This window comes from Heterodontus francisci, chromosome 35 (genome assembly GCF_036365525.1).
Source record: "Heterodontus francisci isolate sHetFra1 chromosome 35, sHetFra1.hap1, whole genome shotgun sequence".
Taxonomy (NCBI): domain Eukaryota; kingdom Metazoa; phylum Chordata; class Chondrichthyes; order Heterodontiformes; family Heterodontidae; genus Heterodontus; species Heterodontus francisci.
The window spans coordinates 45,683,538-45,701,816 of NC_090405.1; the positions used below are offsets into that span (position 1 = coordinate 45,683,538).

The following is an 18,279-nucleotide window of genomic DNA, read 5'->3' on the forward strand; positions in this document are numbered from 1 at the left end:
ATCACTGAAAGACATCCTATAACGATCCTGGAATTCTGCCCAAAGTAGTGCAAGATTTTTTTTTTTTAAATTGTCTCTTATCATGGGAATTTTTCCCCAGAACATTCGAGGAGAAATTGTTAAACGGTCCCTTTCCAAACTAAGCTTCATCTTCAGTTTCAGCTGTGGCTGTGCCTAGCATCAAGGCAATTAAGAGATTACTTGGCTTGACCATGCCCGTTTTAGGACCGATTTCCCAACAGTATATTCAGGCAGTGGACCCCCCCCATATTCCATGCCCGAGCCCAGCAGAGCTTCACACTGCAACCCCAACTCCACAATAATTAATTCTTAAAGTTTCTGGAAGTTGCGCTGAATGAACACATTTTTTAAAAAATGAACTGTGTGATTAACTCTCAGAACAAGCAAGATCCAGTACAATTATCTCAAAGCTGGTGAGACAGGCCTGAGAGCCAGCGATGCGACAAGGATACTGCCAGTGCCCCCATTGTCAGTCAAATATTGGCAAGAAAAAGACAAAACCAATTGGTTATGGAGCTAAACCAGGTAGATAGAGCCGAGATGCACATCAGCCATGATCTGACTGAATAGCGGAACAGGTTCAAGGGACCTTCACTGGTTCCTACGTTACAAGAACACAAGAAATAGGAACAGAAGTAGACCATATGGCCCATTGAGCCTGCTCCACCATTTAATACGAACATGGCTGATCTTAGGCTTCAACTCCTGCCCACTCACCATACCCCTCGATTCCCTGAGACACCTAAAAAAAGCTGTTTCTCCCAGCCTCAAATGTATTCAACAATGAAGCATCCACTAACCTCCGGGGTAGAGAATTCCAAAGATTCACAACCCTTTGAGTGCAGCAATTTCTCCTCATCTCAGTCCTAAATGATCGGCCCCTTATCCTGAGACTGTGCCCCCTTGTTTTAAATTCCCCGACCAGCAGAAACAATCTCGGTGTCTATACTATCCAGCCCCTTCAGAATCTTCTATGTTTCAATGAGATTTACCATATTTACTACCAATTAGCCTTAACTAGTATGACAAATTCCTAGTGTTTCCTTGAGCCGACCTTGTGTGTTAACACCGTTTAAAATAAACGCTTCTCTGCTTCCATACCATTGCTCGACAGGAAAGGACTTGCAGTTCACAAACTCAGCATATCCCAAACTGCTTTATAGCCAATTAAGGAATTGTAAAGTGTGGTCACCGTTTTAGGGAAATGCGGCGGCCAATTTCACGTAGCTAGGTCCCCCAAACAGCAATGAGATAATAACCAGAGAATCTGCTTTAGTGTTACTCAATCTGTTGGTTGAGAGATAAACATTGTCAGAACACCTGTAGAACTTCCCTTCTCTTCTTTGAAATAGTGCCATGGGATCTTTTACAGCCACCTGGGAGGGCTGACGGGGCCTCAGTTTGACGTCTCATCTGAAAGACGGCATCTCCTACACTGCATCACTCCCTCAGTAGTACAATGGATTGTCAGTCTGTATTATGGGCTCATGACTCTGGAGTAGGGCTTGAACCCACAACTTTCTAACTCCATGACTGACACTCAAGAAGCTTGAAAGATCCCATTCTTAAAGCAAGGCATATCTTTTTTTCCCCCAAGTTGGAGTTTGCTGTTGTCGTCTTCCACTTCAGCATTATTGCTTATGCAGATTTTTTTTTTCTAACGCTCGCTGCTAAATTTTGCAATATAGGACATTTTTTGTTACAAAAATCTCCAGCCTCAGCACTATCGCTGCCAGCTGCATACTAATCACACCACTCAGCATGGGGATTCCACCGAGCTCATCAATGGGTGTCAGGAATTTGGAGGAGGGCCTACCATTGCAAGCAGACGGAAGAAGACCACCTTCAGTCTCAGGCAGCTGGCACTCACTCAAAACTGGTCCAAGAACTCAGTTTTCCAGCTCAGACCCACTTACTTGGCCATGGCTAAGGAGTTCCACCTTTCCCATTTTCTACTAAGGAAGATGAAGACAGTCACGCCATCTAGTGGAGCCTGACCTACAGCCGAGGTCACACACCGGGACAGCTGTGCCTTTTGCTATAAACTTTTGCACAAATTTATCCTTTCAAGCCGAATTGCTGGCGTTTGGCACTTTAGTCAGGCTTTGGCCCACTGGTGCATCAAACAGGCCACAGATGTTACATCTGTTCAGGGAATACTTTTGTTGCTTTCCCCATCGTAACAAAGGCAATAGTACAAGAGGCTGCTTTTACTGGGAGGCCACCTTCAATAAAGGCACCCAGATAGCCACCAAAGCCCCTACCATTCACCTCCTGACATGTATAAATGGGAAAGACTTGCATTCCATCAAAGCCATAATGCAAGTAAATGTGACATAACCCAGCAGCAGTTATACTGCCTTCATTTCGTACCAGACAATTGTGCCGGCACTGTTTCAAGGTGCAAGCAAACACAGTTAAATGGCTGTCAAGGCTGCTGTCCCCTGCAGCACTGGCTGTTGACACCAGTGGGAAACCTCCTCTGAACAACACCAAATACAACGAGGCTCATGTCTCCACCTGAATTTGAGTGTGGCATCGAATTGACATGAAACAGACATTGCACTGTCTCGACAGAGAAGGTGGGGTGTCGCTCTAGGGCTCTGCAACACTCTTGAAAATGATCAGCATCTGATATCTTACATCATTTTTCTGTTTTGAGAAGGGAAACCATTCAGGTAGAATATCAGGGAAGTCAGTCAGCAATCTTGATAGAAGAACCCAAGCAGAAAGTAATGAAGAAATGTGAAGTGACTAACATGCAGCCAGAAAGCTTGGCCTAATTAATCACCGACTGACAAGACTTTCATTTAAAATGTAGACTTATTACTTTGTATTAACAGTTGTACTGTTCTATGCATACTACACCAAAGGGAAACAATCACAGTTATGTTACTGGACTAGTAATCTTAGACCTGGACTAATGATCTGAGGACGAGTTCAAAACCCACATTGGCAGCTGGGGATTTTAAATTCAGTTAATTAAATATATCTAGAATAAAAAGCTAGAAACAGTAATGGTGCCCGTGTAACTACCGGATTGTAAAAACTCATATGGCTCGCTAATGTCCTTTCGGGAAGGAAATCTACCATCCTTACCTGGTCTGGCCTATTTGTGAACCACAGCAATGTAGTTGACTCTTAACTCCCCTGTGAAATACAAGTTGCTCAGTTGTCAAGAAGGCGGCTCATCACCACTTTCTCAAGGGCAATTATGGATGGACAATAAATGCTGGCCTTACCAGCGAAGTCCACATCCCATGAATGAATAAAAAACAGACTAGACCGGTTAACAAGTAATTAAGAATCAGAAATGCTGCATCTGTGAAACTCTTAGATGATTGCCAGCAAAATGCCAGCAGATTGTGTGTAAATGTTCCTATAAGATTGCAATGGCTTCCTCATTTCTAGTAGTCAAGTTATAAAATGGGTTGTGACCTGACTGCTCCCTGACCTACTCCATCACGGAGGCCCCACCAAGGTAGACTGCGCCACAAGAAACTACAGATTTTTTACAAAAGGTATAAATAGTATTTGTTGTCCAGCAGCACCAACCTTATTGGTTTCTTATTTTGCAAAGCGGGATAACTGAGCTGGAAGTAGCATAAGGGAGATAAAACCGATGCACAAGTGGGGAAACTGCAGTCTGGTGAGAGAAGCAGTAGCGAGGTGGAGGCAGTCGCCTAGAGAGAGGGAGACAGAGAGGGAGAAAGGAAAGGTATAGCGTCAGCGTTGTTGAAGCAATACCAGCGATGAGAACAGTACCAGAAGATCCAGCGATGTAACAATCAAGCTTTTGAAATGATGAATAGAGGTAGAAAAAGTAGGCAGTCCATCACAGCTTTGTCGTGATCGGAAAAGCTTATTATTGAGTTGGAACCCTTTGTCCAACGAAGGGTCAAGAGCCAGATCATTGATTGTGCTTTTCTCTTTTCAGATGCTGATGGGCGATGTGCATTTCTAAAATCATTTGATTTTTCTTTAAATTTCCAGTATTCAGACTTTTTCTTTCCATTTATTTTGATAAACTGAGGGTTGCACACCAGAGGAGATTTTAATCCTGGGAGGGCAGCTGCAAAGCAAGAAGCATGGTAGGGAAAATACGAGACTGCTGAGGCGACGAGAGGCAACAGAGGAGACAGACTAAAAAGGAGTAAGTTTGCAGGGAACTAGTTATTCAATTTGCATTTCACCAAATAATTAGTTAAAGCAAAGAAGTTAAACGTTAAATACATTTCTCCTCTTTTGATGGGACCAATAAGCAGACACTGGGTGTCATTAACCCAAATAAAAATAAACAAAACTGCCCCCTTTTTCTAGGTGCACAAAGGATAAATATCCAAATCATAAAAACCCAAAGGAAACTCATCAAATTAAAGAACATTATATACAGTATTGATTACTCATGCTCTCTCTCCAAGGCCACCTGGGCACGGAGACATAGCTGTAGAAGAGAGGTAGGCAGCCGGACCACACATCACCACCAACCAATTCTCACCTGGATCTGTGGATGGCCACCTCAGCCAGGTCCAGGGGCAGACACAAGGGGATTCTGCGACTTGACCGCTCCTACCACCCCTTCCTGCACCAGGTTGCCAAAGACCACGAGCATGGGACTGAAGTGCAAAGCAATACAAATACAACTGTTTACTCCCAGACGCACAGACTAAACCTTACTCTCTTTCTGGATGCTTCGTGCATTGGAAACATGCTGAAGAATTAAAGGACCCTTTTCCTTGTGGAGAAGCATTGTGGAAGTCTTAACTTAAGTTTTTATTTAATTCTTTGACAGCATCTCCCATTACCACTGCAAAGGACAAGAGTAGAATGTTTACGGTTTGAGGTCCTTTGAGCAATCTTTCTGCCCTGGAAGAACTTAGACATAAGCTATGTTAAAATGTGTTTATTTAAGCAAAAACGTGGTAGACAGACAAATGGTATTAGAATGCAAGAAGGGCAAGTTTTCTCAGGAGACCAAAATAATAGACACCTTTGGTTATTCGGGACTGTTCACACTTTAGAAACCTTTTAAGATCTCTGTGGGGGCTGGAGGGAGGCTTTTAAAAAAGAACAAAAATACCATGAATCAGTCAAGCAGCTGAAGGCTGCGAAGGGAGTTAACCATTGCCCTGGGCAGTAGGACAGGGTACAAAGAGATTGCACTTTTAAGTTAAGACAACCGCTAAAGCTAGCTAGGGTTGGTGTATTCTGAATTTTTGTAATAGTACACAAACAGAATTTGTACTAGTTATACCATGAGTCTGCTGTCATACGCAGTGCACTTTGTCTCCTGTCAAATAAGAAATCTAACCAGGAATTGCCCCCACCTAGTGTAACTCCTCCACCTTTGGAGAGACTGAAGGAGTACATATCCAGAACACCAAAGAGTTTCATCGTTACACTCCTGGGACCTGCCACCAGGCTAGGAGACACACAGCAATGGGAGTCAACTTCCATTAGAATCAGACGACCAGACTGCTTAAGGATGCTGACACCACAGGGCCAGGCTACGTACTTGCAGCAGACCTGAATTCACAGGATAAAACATTATCGCTCAAGGTTCCCTCGCCATTACACACTATATACACTGGGACATATACAGTTGTTCCTTCATAGACACTAGGTCAAAAACCTGGAATTTCCCACCCAACACACTTGTGACAACACCAACACCACAAGGACTGCAGCAGTTCAAGGCAGCAGCCCACACCCACATTCTCAGGGCAGGACAATAAATGCGACCTTGTCAGCCTCCCTCACACATTCAGAGAACAAATAAAGCTGCCAATTCTTCCTCTGCTGTATCAAACTAATTGTCAATAGGGTTAAAGTGGTTTTAAAATATCCATCGGGACATTAAAAGGAGATTGATTGTTCTTTCTTTTATCCGACATGTTTTAGAAACATAGTGTTATACAACTGAACAGCAGATAGTCAAGGGACTCTTCTGTACGATGCATTTCAACCAGAACACAGCCTGATGCACTCTAATATAATAAATAACAAGAAATGCTGGAAATACTTAGCAGGTCTGGCAGCATCTATGGAGACAGAAGCAGAGTTAGCGTTTCAGGTCAGTGACCCGTCATCAAAACTCATGATGCACTCTAACATTGGGTAGGGATCCTTGGGACATCTATCCACCGTCGGCCATGAATTACCACTAGCTTTTCGGATTCATCTTGAAACCTTTTTAGTGACGCACTTTGCTGTTTGATTACCCATCACAGAACTGTGAAAGTCTTAAAAGTGGAGACTGACGTTGTATTGTACTAGGTGGTAACAGTTTTGTGCTCTATTGTGTAATCATAATTAATGTATTCAAAATCGTAATTCTCTTAAGACTGCACTTGGAAATTTTTTTTTAAAGTCAGAGTAAAAGTGCACTAAGCCACTGTGGGGGAGGTCATTAAGCTACTGCAAAACAGCATCTGTGGAAGCATTTTGCATACTCAGTCAAACATACCTTTGTATAAATTAGGATGCAACAGTTATTTTCTGGAGTACAACAGGGGGTAGAGGGGGAAAAATTCATAAGAGCTCCCATTCCTGACCATTAGCGCTCCATGCCTGTGTGAAAATTGGCAGACAACAGGGCTAAGCTTGTCTATCAAGCTCTTCACAGTGGAATATCATGCTGGTTGCATGAAGAATGCATGAAGAATGGTCACACAAGCAATTCTACAGGACTGCCAGAACCAGAGAAACCACCCATCACAGTCAAATAGCATGCTGACATCATCAAGGCTCATGCATGAAAAATAACTACGTGGGCATGATACCGGAGAGCTGCCAAGACTGTGAAATCATATCTCTTAGCATCAGGCAAGGAGGAAGAAAATTACGCTGTGTGCCATTATCAACCTACAACCTGTGACACTATACAAACTGCACACTGTCCAGAGTGGCCCTCAAAAATGACAACGAATCAGATAGTTTGGGACTCACGTAATTTGAGATGTATCGAAGGAGTTCTAGTGGTGGTCGTAGGCAGTTTCTTCTTTTCCAGTATCGTGAACGCACTCTCATTTTTCCAGCTTTTGCTGTGACCCTTTAATAGGAATAAAAAGGGGCATATCAGCAGATTGCTTTCTTAAATGTTGCAAGTTATGATGATCTGGAATGCACTGTCTGAAAAAGCAGTGGAAGCAGATTCAGTAGCAACTTTCAAAAGGGAGCTGGACAAATACCTGAACAGGAAAAATTCACAAGGTCAAGGGGAAAGAGCAGGGGGAGTGGGACCAATTGGATAGTTCTTTCAAAGAGCCAGCACAGGCATGACGGACTGAACGGCCTCTTTCTACGCTGTATGATTCTATTCTCTAGCAAGATTAAAGTGAGCACAATCACTTCCACAGTAGGCATCTAACTTTTACACGGAAAACCGTTAGGCGGATATGTGTGTCTCACACGAAGACAGTAAATGCATTAAAGAAGTCAGGATACTTGCTCAGTTCTAAAAACAAAACGAGTATCAAGAGCCAAAAGCTCTTGTATGTGCAGATATGTGCCTTAAATCAGGAACAGTAAATGCTCCTCAGTGATCCAGTGTGCCATGCTAGATACACAGAAAGAGATTCAAACTGCAGCAAATTAAACTGTCCTGAATGCTTGAATTAAAATAAACGAATGGAAAGAAAATGCAGTTATGCCGGCAGCAAAGAGGCAAGGGGTAAACAAGATATATTCAGATAAATCTTCCACCAGAGAGAGGAGCAAGTCAACAATGACAGCAAAATGGTTAATTTTAAAAATACTTGAAAGGGCAATTCAGCCAGCTACTGTATCTGTCCAGTTAACTTAAAAATTAGGAATGGCAGCTTTCTATGCGTACTTGTTCATCTTTTAATATATCTACCCGTATATTAAATGTCTTCTGTCTGCACAACCCTTCTGGGTTTTGTGTCAACTTTTTCTGTTAAAAATTCCTAATCTTCACATCTACAATGGCAAATACCCATATAAACTCACCACTAGTGGTGGTGCAGTTATAGCTCAGTTTTGCATCTCCCAGCTACACTGACCGTCATACAGACAAACTCCTATGCTCCAACCAAGTCCGCTTCTAATCTCCAAGGAAGTATTATATAAAAATAAGGGCAGGATGTATGCTTTTAAAATCTTGAAGTGCATCTTGTAGATGGTACACACTGCTGCCACTGTGCTGCTAGTGATGGACGGAGTGAATGTTTATGGAAGTGAAGATAGGGTGCTGATCAAGCTTTGTTTTGGATGGTGTTGAGATTTTTGAGTGCAGCTCCAACAACACTGCACTCATCTAGGCATGAGGAGAGTACTTCATCACACTCTTGACTTGTGCCTTGTGGATAGGCTTTGGGGAGTCAAGAGGTGAGTTATTTGTTAATTGTCTGTACTTGGCGGGCATTAACTGGGGATTCACTTGTGTCCCTATAAATAGGCACAGACTGCAACTATCGTTGTTGAGTTAGGAGTGCTTGTAATCTGTAACTGTGTAAATAAATGCTTATAGAAGTGTGTAAACATTGGCTCCAGTTTTATCCTTTCAAAAGGCTATTGGATAATTATTTGAAGGGAAAGAAATTGCATGGCTACAGAAAAACAGTAGGGGAGCAGGACTAGCTACGTTGCTCTTACAAAGAGCTAGCACAGACTCGACAGGGTGAATGGCCTCCTTCCATGCTGTAACCATTCTATGATTCTTTTCAAAACCTTTTAAACAATGTAATGACCATTTCATTTCATGGAAAGGAATAGAAAATCACAGCTCTAGTAGTTTTATATCATGCATCGCCTGTTAAAGGTTTAAACCCCAGCTCTACCACTAAGGCTTATGAACTGTTCAATCAGTATTTTCCCAGTGAGAAATGTGGTTTGCTAATACAGCTTTCAGTATTACGTGCACAGCAGATTCTGTCAAAGTGGCCTGGGATTGGCAGTGCAAGCCGACAGAGACTAGTGTTCAAGCAAGTCACTGCAAAAGATGCAGCTAAGTAGTAATCTTGGGCGGAGAAATGAGAAATTACATAGCACATTTGGATGGTACATGAGAACTCCACACAGTCAAAATATAACCAGGGATGCTGTTTCTTTGTTAGCAACTTATGAATAACTTATAGGTGTGTCACTGTTACACAAATTACAGAGAACTGGGACCAAAGTGAAAGCTTCAGTGAAATTTCAGGATAGTCTCAGGGTGGGAGAAAGATGAATGTAGTGAATTAGTGACCAGCATTTTACTGCAGGTCTTGCATTCACTCTTGCCCAGGCTATTGGGACGATGGCTTTTGTCTGTTGGGCGCAAAGGTGCGACATGCAATGAATCCAAGCAGGCTCAGTCCATTTGCTCGTAATCAAGAATTCAGTCACACATAAAATGAATCACTACTAATGCGCATAATTTTCCCAATGTACTATTCCAAAAGCGTTTCATCTAAACAGGACAGTCAAGCGGTTAACAGAAACGTGTATGGCGCATTAAAAACGGTACATGGCGGAAAAACAAACTCGTAAATTAGCAATCTCATTCAGAGTCCAGAACAACTGGGATCAGTAAACTGGAGAAGTACCACAAGTGTGCAGCAGGCAGAAGCTCTAAATTGCTACTGAGGCACATTTTTTTTAAGGCAGAGTAGAGCAGTGTTGCCCAATACATCTGCCACATGTGGCTAATTGGGAATCCAGATGTGACAAAGTGCATTTCTGATTAGTAAATTCAAAATGAGAAACAAGCACCACATCAGGCATGTGACCTCAATACTCATCCCCCCACACGGCATTTGCATGTGAATTTTAACCTTATGTGTTGGTTGCTAAAAAGGGAGGGTAAAAACCAGTGTGTGTAAGTGTTCTTGCTTGGTTGCTGAATGACGGTATGTGTTTGTTAAGCAAATATACGCAAAGGAAGTGCATTTACCTGGATTGTGTGAGCACCTGTAAGGCGTCTTCTACTAAATATAGTACCCGTGGCTACATCAGTGTCTCTGTAGTCAAGACTTGTGGTTAATTCGCACTTTCTATTGGACAACACTAGATTAGAGGGAGCTTTACTCTGCAAGTTCCTGTGCTATACTTCAGGTACATAGGCCAAGGTAGAAACAATTTCCCAGCAATGTTATCACTAAAACAAAGGCATTTTCAAAGTTATAAGTTTGACAAGTGGAATTAAGTCTCTGATAAGGCTTAAAATAAGAAACTAATGGCAAGGCTATAAATCTAACATCCAGAATTATAGGATTCTATTGCCTGCAAATGATACTCTCCATCTTTCTTTAAATCTATGCAAAACTGCCCTCGACCAGGAAGCATTCAATATTCAGGAATGCAAAGCATTCGTTTCCACTCAAGTTTTTAGTCTGAAGATGACAGATGCAATGTTCACTTTCCCATTTACAACCTAAAAAGTTTATTCCTGTGAGCGCTCATCTGTATAACTGCCTCCTAGTTCCTGCAGGAAAATAGATTTGGTAGTAAAAGGAGAATTTAGCAAGTAATATTGGCACAATCCAAACCTGCAAACCCCTTCACCAGCCCCAAATCCTATTTCAAGTTTAAATAGAATTTACCTTGCACCAAGTTCCATTCACCCATCACCCCTGTGCTCACTGATAAACACGGGCTCCCAGTTCAGCAATGCCTCAATTTTAAAATTCTCATCCTCGTTTTCAAATTCAACTATGTCCTCAGCCCCTTCCTATTTCTGTAACCTCCTCAGCCCTACAACTCTCTGAGATCTCTGTGCTTCTCCAATTCTAGTCTACCAAGCATCCCCCAATTTTAAATCGCTCCACGAGCAGCAGCCTTACCTTCAGCTGCCTGAGCCCTAAGCTCTGGAATTTCCTCCCTAAACCTCTCCCCCCCATCTCTCGCCTCCTTTTAGATGCTCTTAAAACCTACCCTTTGAGAAATTTTAAGCCACCTGTCCTAACATTTCCTTTTGTGGCTCTGCCAAATTTACTTCACAGCAGCTGCAGTGGCTACATAATTGAGGTTTAAATCATTCTCAATACTTTATTTTAAACTTTTAATTCATATCATGTTAGCAGATCAGTCAGTTAACGCTAGTTGGAAAGAGAATTTAACCAGCATCTCAGCAGTGCTCTGCGCAAAAGAAAGTGTGTTCCGTCCTGGGATTTTGAAGTAAAAGCACAAAATGTGGGTAATACACAGAGCAGTATCTACAAATTGTATTTATATAGTGTCTTTAAGATAGCAAAACGATCTCAAAACACTGCACCGTGGTGAAAAAGGACCCAGAGCAATGATGGGAGATGAGCTTGGGGAGGTGAGCAAAGGCATAGTCAAAGAGGTAGGTGTCGAGGATGTTTCTGGAGAAGGAGGAAGAGGAAATGGAGGAAGCAAGAATTTAGGGAGAACATTCCAGAGTGTGGGACCAAGGCTGTTGAAGGTTGTATTGTCAAAGTAGGATGCAAAGGAGTCGGATGAGCAGAGAGTGCACACTCGTACATAGGGCTGGAAGTGCAAGTTCGATCTACCAGTCTCATCTTACTCGAAGCACTTAACTCACAGAAGTACCTGTAATTTTAAATTCACCGAAATAGCACCTGAACTTGGTATTATATACAAAGCAGCAAAGATGCCACACAGGGATTTCTCTTCTACATGCTGTGGCACATATCAGACGTCTCTCTGATTTAGTACACGAGATTATATTTTTGTGACTTAGGACCTGAAGCAATATTAAAATTTACGATGCAGTTTTAAGCAGATTATGCACAATGAATCGTGTGAAAATAAATAAGAGGTAATGGACATCAAAGTTAATAATATTGCAGGGATCCAATTGAGGGGTTCAGGTATCATCAGCCATTAATCAGTGACTGTTCATTTCAAGTTATATTTTATCTGAACATCCATTCTTTAATATGGATGCATTCTATTTCATTTAGCGGGCAGACAGAAGAGTTCCCACTCCAAACCCTATTCCCTAGCTACGGACTCCATCCCTCTCCATGGTTAAAAGTCTGAGATTAAATCAGTCTACTTGCAATCTTGGTGTCATATTTGACACCGAGGCGGGCTTCTGACCACATACCTGCGCCATCACTAAGACCACCTATTTCCACCTCTAACATTGCCCAACTTCGCCCATCTCAGTTCATCTGCGGCTGAAACACTCATTCGTGCCTTCATTACTTCTAGATTTGACTGTTCCAATGCACTCCTGGCTGCTCTCTCACATTCTACTCTTTCCAATCTTGAGGTCATCCAAAACTCTGCTATCCGCGTCTTAGCTCACATCAAGTCCCATTCGACTATCACCCGTTCTCTTTGACTTACATTGGGCCCTGGTAAAGTAACGTCTTGATTTTAAAATTCTCATCCTGGTTTCCAAATTCCCCCATGGCCTTCCCCCTCCTCATCGCTGTAATCTCCTCCAGCCCCACAACCCTCCAAGATATGTGCGCTTACCTAAATCTGGTCTCCAACATTTTAATCGTTCCACCACTGGCGGGAGTGCCTTCAGCTGCCTAGGCCCAAGCTCTGGAATTCCTTCCCTACACCTCCATGCCTCACTACCTCACTTTCCTCCTTTAAGACACTCCTTAAAACCTACCTTTTCGACCAAGCTTTTGGTCATCTGGTCGAATATCTCCTTGTGTGGCTTGGTGTCATATTTTGTTTTATAATGCTCCTGTGAAGCGCCTTGGGATGTTTTATTACATTAAAGGCACTATATAAATATAAATTGTTAAGTTTAAACATGGAGCCGAAACACAGCAAATTATCTGGAGGTGTAGTTTCACCTTTCCAATTTCTCGCCTCCAGACCAGGAGACATTGAAAAATGCTGGCCGCAGTTCCACAAGCACCAGATATTTACCAGTTGCCATTCTAGTCAAAGAATCATAGAATGATACAGCACAGAAGGGGGCCATTCGGTCCATTAAGCCTGTGCCAGCTCTTTGAAAGAGCTATCCAACTAGGTGCACTCCCCTCTTCTCTCCTCGTAGGCCAGGAAATGTTTCCCCTTCAAGTATTTACCTAACTCAGAAAGTCTAGAAAGTTGTAACAACCATGTATAAAGAGGCATTTCAGCAAAGTCAGACTCTGTCTTCATCCAAGTTGCACGCCTGCTGGGTCAGTCACTGACTCGTGGCCATACACACATGCACTTTCCTGCAATCAGGAAATAAGAACCTACCTGAGTTTTTCCCCCACTAACTGTAGTGCCCCTGCTGCCACCCCATCTTAGGTTAGCTTTCTCACTAACCCGCATTCCTCTGCAGTAACAGCATCTTAAAGCATGCTAATCTACCTCAAGAGGTGACAGCAGACTGCAAGCAGAAAAGTCAAAGAAAAGGTGACTCAAGGAATGGTCTAAGGATTAAATGCTGAGCAGAGACTCAGCAGGGATCAGAGATCAAACCAGGGACCTTCTGGTCTGCATGCAAAGTCAACTGAGGCATTTCAGAAGGAGATAAATACTTACGATCTCCTAAGGTTTTATGAATGGGGGTATTATATACAGAAGCAAACAGCTAATGCTAAACTTATGTAGAAATTAAAATGTGTCCAGTTTCAATGCCATTGAGATGGCGCAGAAGACATTCACTGAAAGGGTATCAGAGTTGAGAGATTTTAAAATGAGGACACACTAGAAATACTCTAGCTCTTTTTATTAGATCAAAGAAAATTAAAAGATCGCTCAGAGGTGTTCAAAATTGTATGAAGTTCCAGAAAGGTAAATGGGAAAACACTATTTCCAATGGTTTGCTGGAGAGTCAGTAACTGGAGGTACACTAAAAACCAAAATACACAAGTTGCGGACAGTAACAACTTACTGCTTTTAACATAGTAAAACATTCCAAAGTGCTTCAGAAGAATGTTATCAAACTAAATTTGACACCAAGCTAAAGAAATATCAAGTCAAGTGACCAAAAGCTTAGTAGGTAGGTTCTAAGAGCTGCCTTAAAGGTGGAGAAATGAGTAGAGGCTGAGAGGTTTAGAAGGCATGGCCGCCAATGATGGAGCGATGAAAATCAGTGATGCGCAAGAGGTCAGAATTGGAGATGCACAGTTAGCTCAGATATTGTATTAATCACAGCCAATAACTTTTTTTGTGACCTACAAAGCCTCATGCTATGCATCTAATTATCCCACAAAAGTAAAATGTTTTTTACATTTAACATGGAGAAAACTGCGTAGTATAAATCCATTTCCACAAGTACAGAGATCAGTTACTATAAAAACACAAACAGCACTCTTGAAGCATAAATATCAGCAGAGACTAGTTGGACCGAATGGTCGGTTTCAGTGCTGTAGATTCAATACAACTCGATGTACCACAATGTCACTAATACCCCATCATATTACACTGGGAGACAAAGCCACTTTGCAACAACTTATAATCATACAGCACAGAAAGAGGCCATTTGGCCAATCGCGCCTCTGCCGGCTCTTTGAAATTCTACTGTAATAATCGACTGCTACTGTAAGAAACTATTAAAATCCCAATGTGTCCTTGTAAAGAACACATTGGACTGTTTAGGAACCTTTAATCAGAAATGTACTTTGAATTGCACATTATTCCTACAATTATAATTTCACAATTTGCAGTTGGGAACATAGGAACAGGCCATTCAGTCCCTCAAGCCTGTTCCACCATTCAGAGGGAGTCACAGCTGGTCTGCAAACTAACTCGATATACACTGCCCCCTCCACCCCATATCCCTTAAAACCTTTGTTAACCAAAATCTATCAATCTCAGTTTTAAAATTAACAATTCATCTGGCATCAATTTGTGGAAGAGAGTTCCGAACTTCTACCACCCATTGTGTGGAGAGATGTTTCCTAATTTCACTCCTGAAAGGTCTGGCTCTAATCTTTACACTATGCCTCCTAGTGTTAGATGATATAAATATATATGATATCTCCATCACAATCTGTATTTTAAAATCTATATTGCTATAGTCTTTCTATGCCTTCTAAGGGAGATACCCTTCCTCCTCCGATTTAGACTTACCTCTCTATTTACTATTAATTAATTATTTCGCAAACTGCTAAAGTTGTAACGTCCCTCCCATCTTTCCTCACCCACAACCTACAGGCTTGTAAAAGCCAGGCATGGTGTCATCTAACAACTACCTCTGGACTTAGTCTCCAGTCTCCTACTCCTTTCAACCTTGGTGTCTTGGATTTTGGCATTTCATCCTTCACCTAGGCAGGGTTCACCACAATGGTCGGTTAATTGGCACGAGCACGGAGGCCATCATCATCAGTTCTCAGCTGATCTGCCACAAGTGCGTTTGAGCAGTCTGAGAGTGGATCTGAGCTTTCCTCCCTCTCCCAATTAACTGGGAAGATTGTGTGTGTGACACAGAGCAGAGTGGAAATCTTCCACCTTGAACAGGCAAACAAATCCCACTTTGTGGGGGGGGGAGGAGGCTCACACAATTACAAATTTCACTCAACATTTAGTTTCAGCATTTACACTACAATTGTGGTATTGGTGTAAAGCAGTTCACTTCACACCAATACTACATATTATAGTGTACACCTGTTCTCAGTCTAGTTAGGATCCAACCAGACACTGGGACAATCTCATTGCATTTGCTCAGGAGTCAGTCAGACCTCGATGTCAGATTTACACAATGTAAATTTAACATCGGTGTGAAGCCCAAACTCTTCTTTGGCCTCCTTGTCTCGAGAGACAATGGGTAAGCGCCTAGAGGTGGTCAGTGGTTTGTGGAGCAGCGCCTGGAATGGCTATAAAAGGCCAATTCTAGAGTGACAGACTCTTCCACAGGCGCTGCAGATAAAAATCGGTTGTCGAGGTTGTTACACAGTTGGCTCTTTCCTTGCACTTCTGTCTTTTTTCCTGCCAACAGCTAAGTCTCTTCAACTCGCCACTCTTCAGCCCTGCCTTTCGAGCTGTCCGCCAGCTCTGGCGATCACTGGCAACTGACTCACACGACTTGTGATCAATGTCACAGGACTTCATGTCGCGTTTGCAGACATCTTTAAAGTGGAGGCATGGACAGCCGGTGGGTCTGATACCAGTGACGAGCTCACTGTACAATGTGTCCTTGGGGATCCTGCCATCTTTCATGCGGTTCAGATGGCCAAGCCATCTCAAGCGCCGCTGTCTCAGTAGGGTGTACATGCTGGGGATGTTGGCCACCTCGAGGACTTCTGTGTTGCAGATACGGTCCTGCCACCTGATGCCAAGGATTCTCCGGAGGCAGCGAAGATGGAATGAGTTGAGACATCCCTCTTGGCTGACATATGTTGTCCAGGCCTCGCTGCCGCAGAGCAAGGTACTGACGACACAGGCTTGAAACACTCGGACTTTTGTGTTCGTGTCAGTGCGCCATTTTCCCACACCCTCTTGGCCAGTCTGGACATAGCAGCAGACACATTTCCCATGCGTTTGTTGATTTCTGCATCGAGAGACAGGTTACTGGTGATAGTTGAGCCAAGGTAGGTGAACTCTTGAACCACTTCCAGAGCGTGGTCGCCGATATTGATCGATGGAGCATTTCTGACGTCCTGTCCCACTATGTTCGTTTTCTTGAGGCTGATGGTTGGGCCAAATTCGTTGCAGGCAGCCGCAATCCTGTCGATGAGTCTCTGCAGACACTCTTCTGTGTGGGACGTTAATGCAGCATCGTCAGCAAAAAGGACTGATGAGGACTTTCTGTACTTTGGTCTTCGCTCTAAAATGGGCACGGTTGAACAACCTGCCATCTGATCTTGTGTGGAAGAAGATTTCTTCTTAAGACTTGAACGCATGTGGAGAGCAGCAGGGAGAAGAAGATCCCAAACAGTGTAGGTGCGAGAAGACAGCCCTGTTTCACGCCACTCAGGATAGGAAAGGGGTCTGATGAGGCTCTGCAATGCTGAATTGTGCCTTTCATATGCCCAAACCACAAGGCACTAAACAAACATACCCTGTTCAAAAATGAACAGGCGACTTTATTAAAACATACTAGCTAAGATCAATACTAAAACTCAGTCCACTGTAAATTACTGAGTGAGCGGAAAACACAAAGGATGGCCAAAGAATCCTACTACTTAGCCTGGGAATTACAGAGATCGATCCAAGTATTCAGCACCAACTCAATCTCATACCACAGTCCCTGTATCTGCCTCTGACCCACATTCACTCCTTCCCATCCTCCCGGCCCCTCGCACCCTGCCACCGGGACCCGGCCTCTCGCACCCTGCCACCGGGACCCGGCCTCTCGCACCCTGCCACCGGGACCCGGCCCCTCGCACCCTGCCACCGGGACCCGGCCCCTCGCACCCTGCCACCGGGACCCGGCCCCTCGCTCCCTACCACCGGGACCCGGCCCCTCGCTCCCTGCCACCGGGACCCGGCCCCTCGCTCCCTGCCACCGGGACCCGGCCCCTCGCTCCCTGCCACCGGGACCCGGCCCCTCGCTCTCTGCCACCGGGGCCCGGCCCGCAGGCCCCTGCACCTCTGCTCCTAGTCCCTTCCTTCCCCTCCCCATCGCCCAGACAGACTTCTCCCTCCCCCGGTTACCGAAGGACCGGGCTCCTCCGCCGTGTCCAGCGCTCGGTAGGGATCTCCCCGGGACTCCATCCTCAGCCGCTCATCCCGCTGCTTGACAACAGCAGCGCTTCCGCTTCCGGGTCAAAGTGGCACGGGCTGACCCCGCGGCAGAGGTCGCAGGAGGAGGAGGAGGAGGATCAGCCTGGGCTCTTGATGCTCAACAGGAGGCCCTGCTTTACTGATGGACATTAACTGACAGTACTGCCATCATGATGAAGCAAATTAACAGCGCTTACTGTAGACACACACTCGAAGAATGAACTACTTGTGCGTTTAAAGCCAAACCCCCACCCCAACAACAGCCAGCACTCTGAAGAGAGGAGGGAAAAAGCTTGTGCCAAAATATAAACCTTCAGACATTTGAAGAGAAATCCCATGACAGATTACCGTATGTGTTCCTATGGGAGAGATCATGTTTCGTTTAAATAGCTCTAAAACTGGTAATGGAACAGTGAGCAGTCAATGGGTGCAATAAATAACATGTCATTACTAGCCATACAATAAATAATTACAGAGATTAATGATTGGGCTGATCTGTTAATTCCTACATTATATCACCTATCTACCAGTCATGCATTCCAGAGGCTTCAAAACAGTTCAGTCCATTATAATTATTTTCTTCTCATCTTACGAAGCAATGATATTCTTGAATTTGACAAATGATACATACTGTAATTGTTCCAAGTTGTTCCACTCAAAATTTCAAATAATACGTCCCCAGGAATCTGTTTAAGAAGGAAT

The 18,279-nt window shown here is 43.6% G+C and overlaps 1 protein-coding gene across 4 annotated transcripts in view; it reads right to left on the bottom strand.

Annotated features, from left to right (window-relative positions):
* fam219b (family with sequence similarity 219 member B) overlaps positions 1–17,629 on the bottom strand; it is a 37,597-nt gene extending 19,968 nt beyond the window's left edge. Inside the window, exons 1-2 of one of the 4 annotated variants that reach the window (XM_068015452.1) lie at positions 17,509–17,629; positions 6,970–7,072 (exon numbers count right to left, since the gene is read on the bottom strand). In XM_068015452.1, the coding sequence (XP_067871553.1) occupies positions 6,970–7,072; positions 17,509–17,568 (163 nt within the window). In that variant the 5' untranslated portion in view covers positions 17,569–17,629. The remainder of the gene's footprint in view (positions 1–6,969; positions 7,073–17,508) is intronic. The other 3 variants (XM_068015451.1, XM_068015449.1, XM_068015448.1) reach the window with 3 other exon arrangements.
* Positions 17,630–18,279: the final 650 nt, after the last annotated feature.